This window comes from Tenrec ecaudatus, chromosome 4, assembly GCF_050624435.1.
Source record: "Tenrec ecaudatus isolate mTenEca1 chromosome 4, mTenEca1.hap1, whole genome shotgun sequence".
NCBI lineage: Eukaryota > Metazoa > Chordata > Mammalia > Afrosoricida > Tenrecidae > Tenrec > Tenrec ecaudatus.
Window position 1 is genome coordinate 16,348,843 of NC_134533.1, and position 2,387 is coordinate 16,351,229.

General features: G+C 38.1%; 1 protein-coding gene across 1 annotated transcript; it reads left to right on the forward strand.

Annotated features, from left to right (window-relative positions):
* The first annotated feature begins 1,101 nt into the window (after positions 1–1,101).
* Positions 1,102–2,049, forward strand: LOC142446338 (olfactory receptor 5B2-like). Its single transcript, XM_075548099.1, has one exon. The coding sequence runs from the start codon at positions 1,105–1,107 to the stop codon at positions 2,047–2,049; it is 945 nt and encodes a 314-aa protein (XP_075404214.1). The 5' UTR covers positions 1,102–1,104.
* The last annotated feature ends 338 nt before the right edge of the window (positions 2,050–2,387 follow it).

The following is a 2,387-nucleotide window of genomic DNA, read 5'->3' on the forward strand; positions in this document are numbered from 1 at the left end:
TACTTAAACTGTTATATGTACCTAATCTTTATAGAAAAAACCTTCCTAAGCCCAGCTTCTAGAGTGATACTGTGAAAGGATTAGGAGAAAGGTGGTAGAGAAAATCTGAACACTTCAAATTCAAACAAAGATGTAAAGTATTGTGACTGTGAATGATATATTCATATAAACCATTTAAAGCACAGAGCTAACACGTTGAGTAAATATGCTGGCAAACTGCATCCATAATCTATGATCTCCCCACCTTTCATCTCTGTCATTTAGCAATGGGAAGGCAATCAAAAATAAATGATGTGCTTAAGAAAAACATGAGTTTTTTTAAACTAAAGCTATTATGTAACTTTCAAGTACATATTAAGTTTAAAAAGCCGGGGCTGGCACTGTGAAATTGGCACAGCAGCATTCACCTGGGTCGTTTTCCTTAAATTTTAGGAAGCTCTTTCACATTCTTTCAATTATTACACAGGGAAGCCACAAACACCAGTTTGTAAAATAGGTACAAAGAGTCATTTTAAATTGAATTAAGCTCTACTTTATTACTTTCGGTTAAGATTATTAGATTTGAGAGCCCCCTAAATGAATTCTATGCTTGGCTTTGTCAGGTAGTATTTCTGTCAACTTGACAAAAGTACTCAACTTTCACACATGAAAGTGCCTCATAAGTTAAAGAGCAGTGTCAACTAAGCAACCTCAGATGATTGATGGTAGGAATGCATGAACACGGATATAATTTGAGTAATAGAAGAGTCTGCTTTCACTAGGATAGGACAAACTCATTTGACAATAAGTATCATACCAGACATGTAATCATGTCAACGTTACTAATTTTTTACAGCCCAGTCTAAAATATTTAAAAATTTTAAAAGTCAAGCAAATGAACCATGAGATCTTTCAGCTTCAATAGTTTGTAATTGCATAGACATTTAATGCACTAAAAGAACCCATGTTTTTTATGGAGAATTTTGAAATATAAATGTATGTTATAATGAAAGAAAAGTCCTTAATATTTAAATATTTCTATTTCCCTACATTCTCTTTTCTGATTCACACTCTGCTTTCATTCCTCATTGCTATAGAGCATCTCCGGGTTCCCAGATACAATCAATGAAGAACGGGACAGAAGTGACTCAGTTCATCCTGCTAGGACTGACAGATGACCCTGAACTGCAAATCCCTCTCTTTATCTTACTCACTCTCATTTATCTTGTCAGTTTGCTTGGGAACCTGGGGATGATCCTGCTGATCCTGCTGGACTCTCGTCTCCATACACCCATGTACTTTTTTCTCTGCAATCTCTCTCTGGTGGACTTTGGCTACTCCTCAGCTGTCACTCCTAAGGTCATGGCTGGGCTTCTCATGGGAGACAAGATCATCTCCTACAACCCCTGTGCAGTTCAAATGTTCTTCTTTGCAGCCTTTGCCACTACAGAAAGTTACCTCTTGGCTTCCATGGCGTATGACCGCTACGCAGCAGTGTGTAAACCCCTACATTACACCACCACCATGACAACGAGTGTGTGTGTTTGTCTGGCCATAGGCTCCCATCTCTGTGGTTTCCTAAATGCCTCTATACACACTGGAGACACATTCAGTCTCTCTTTCTGTGAGTCCAATGTGGTCCATCACTTTTTCTGTGATGTTCCAGCAGTCATGGTTCTTTCTTGCTCTGATAGACGTGTTAGTGAGATGGTTCTTGTGTTTGTGGTTGGCTTCAATATATCTTTTGCTCTTCTAGTTATCTTTATTTCCTACGCGTTCATATTTTTCACCATTCTCAAGATGCAATCAGCTGAGGGATACTGGAAAGCTTTATCCACTTGTGCCTCACATCTCACTGCTGTCTTCATCTTCTATGGGACAGTTATTTTCATGTACCTACAACCCAGCTCCAGTCACTCCATGGACACAGACAAAATGGCGTCGGTATTCTATGCTATGGTCATCCCCATGCTCAACCCTCTGGTCTACAGCCTGAGAAACAAGGAGGTCAAGAGTGCATTCAAGAAGGTGGTTGAAAAAACAACATTGTCTTTAGGCTTACCTTTGTAGCACTGTAGGATGCAAACAACATAGTTTCCTTCAACTCAGCTTGTCTCTGTCAAAACGACCATATTTCTAGGCCCCCCAGGGAACTAAACAAACTGTTGTCTAGAGGAAAACAACAAATATTTTTGAGAAGTATAATATCTAAATGAGAATAGAACTATCATAAAAATTTTAATATTTTGCTTTCAAATACTAGCCAATTACATTTACATATTCACATATTTTCTACACATGCTCACTTTAATATGCCAGTGTTAGCATATATGTCCCTAGACACAGAGGCTTTGAATAGACGCACATGCAAGAATCTTATGAGAATTTATTAAGTGAGGTAATTGTAA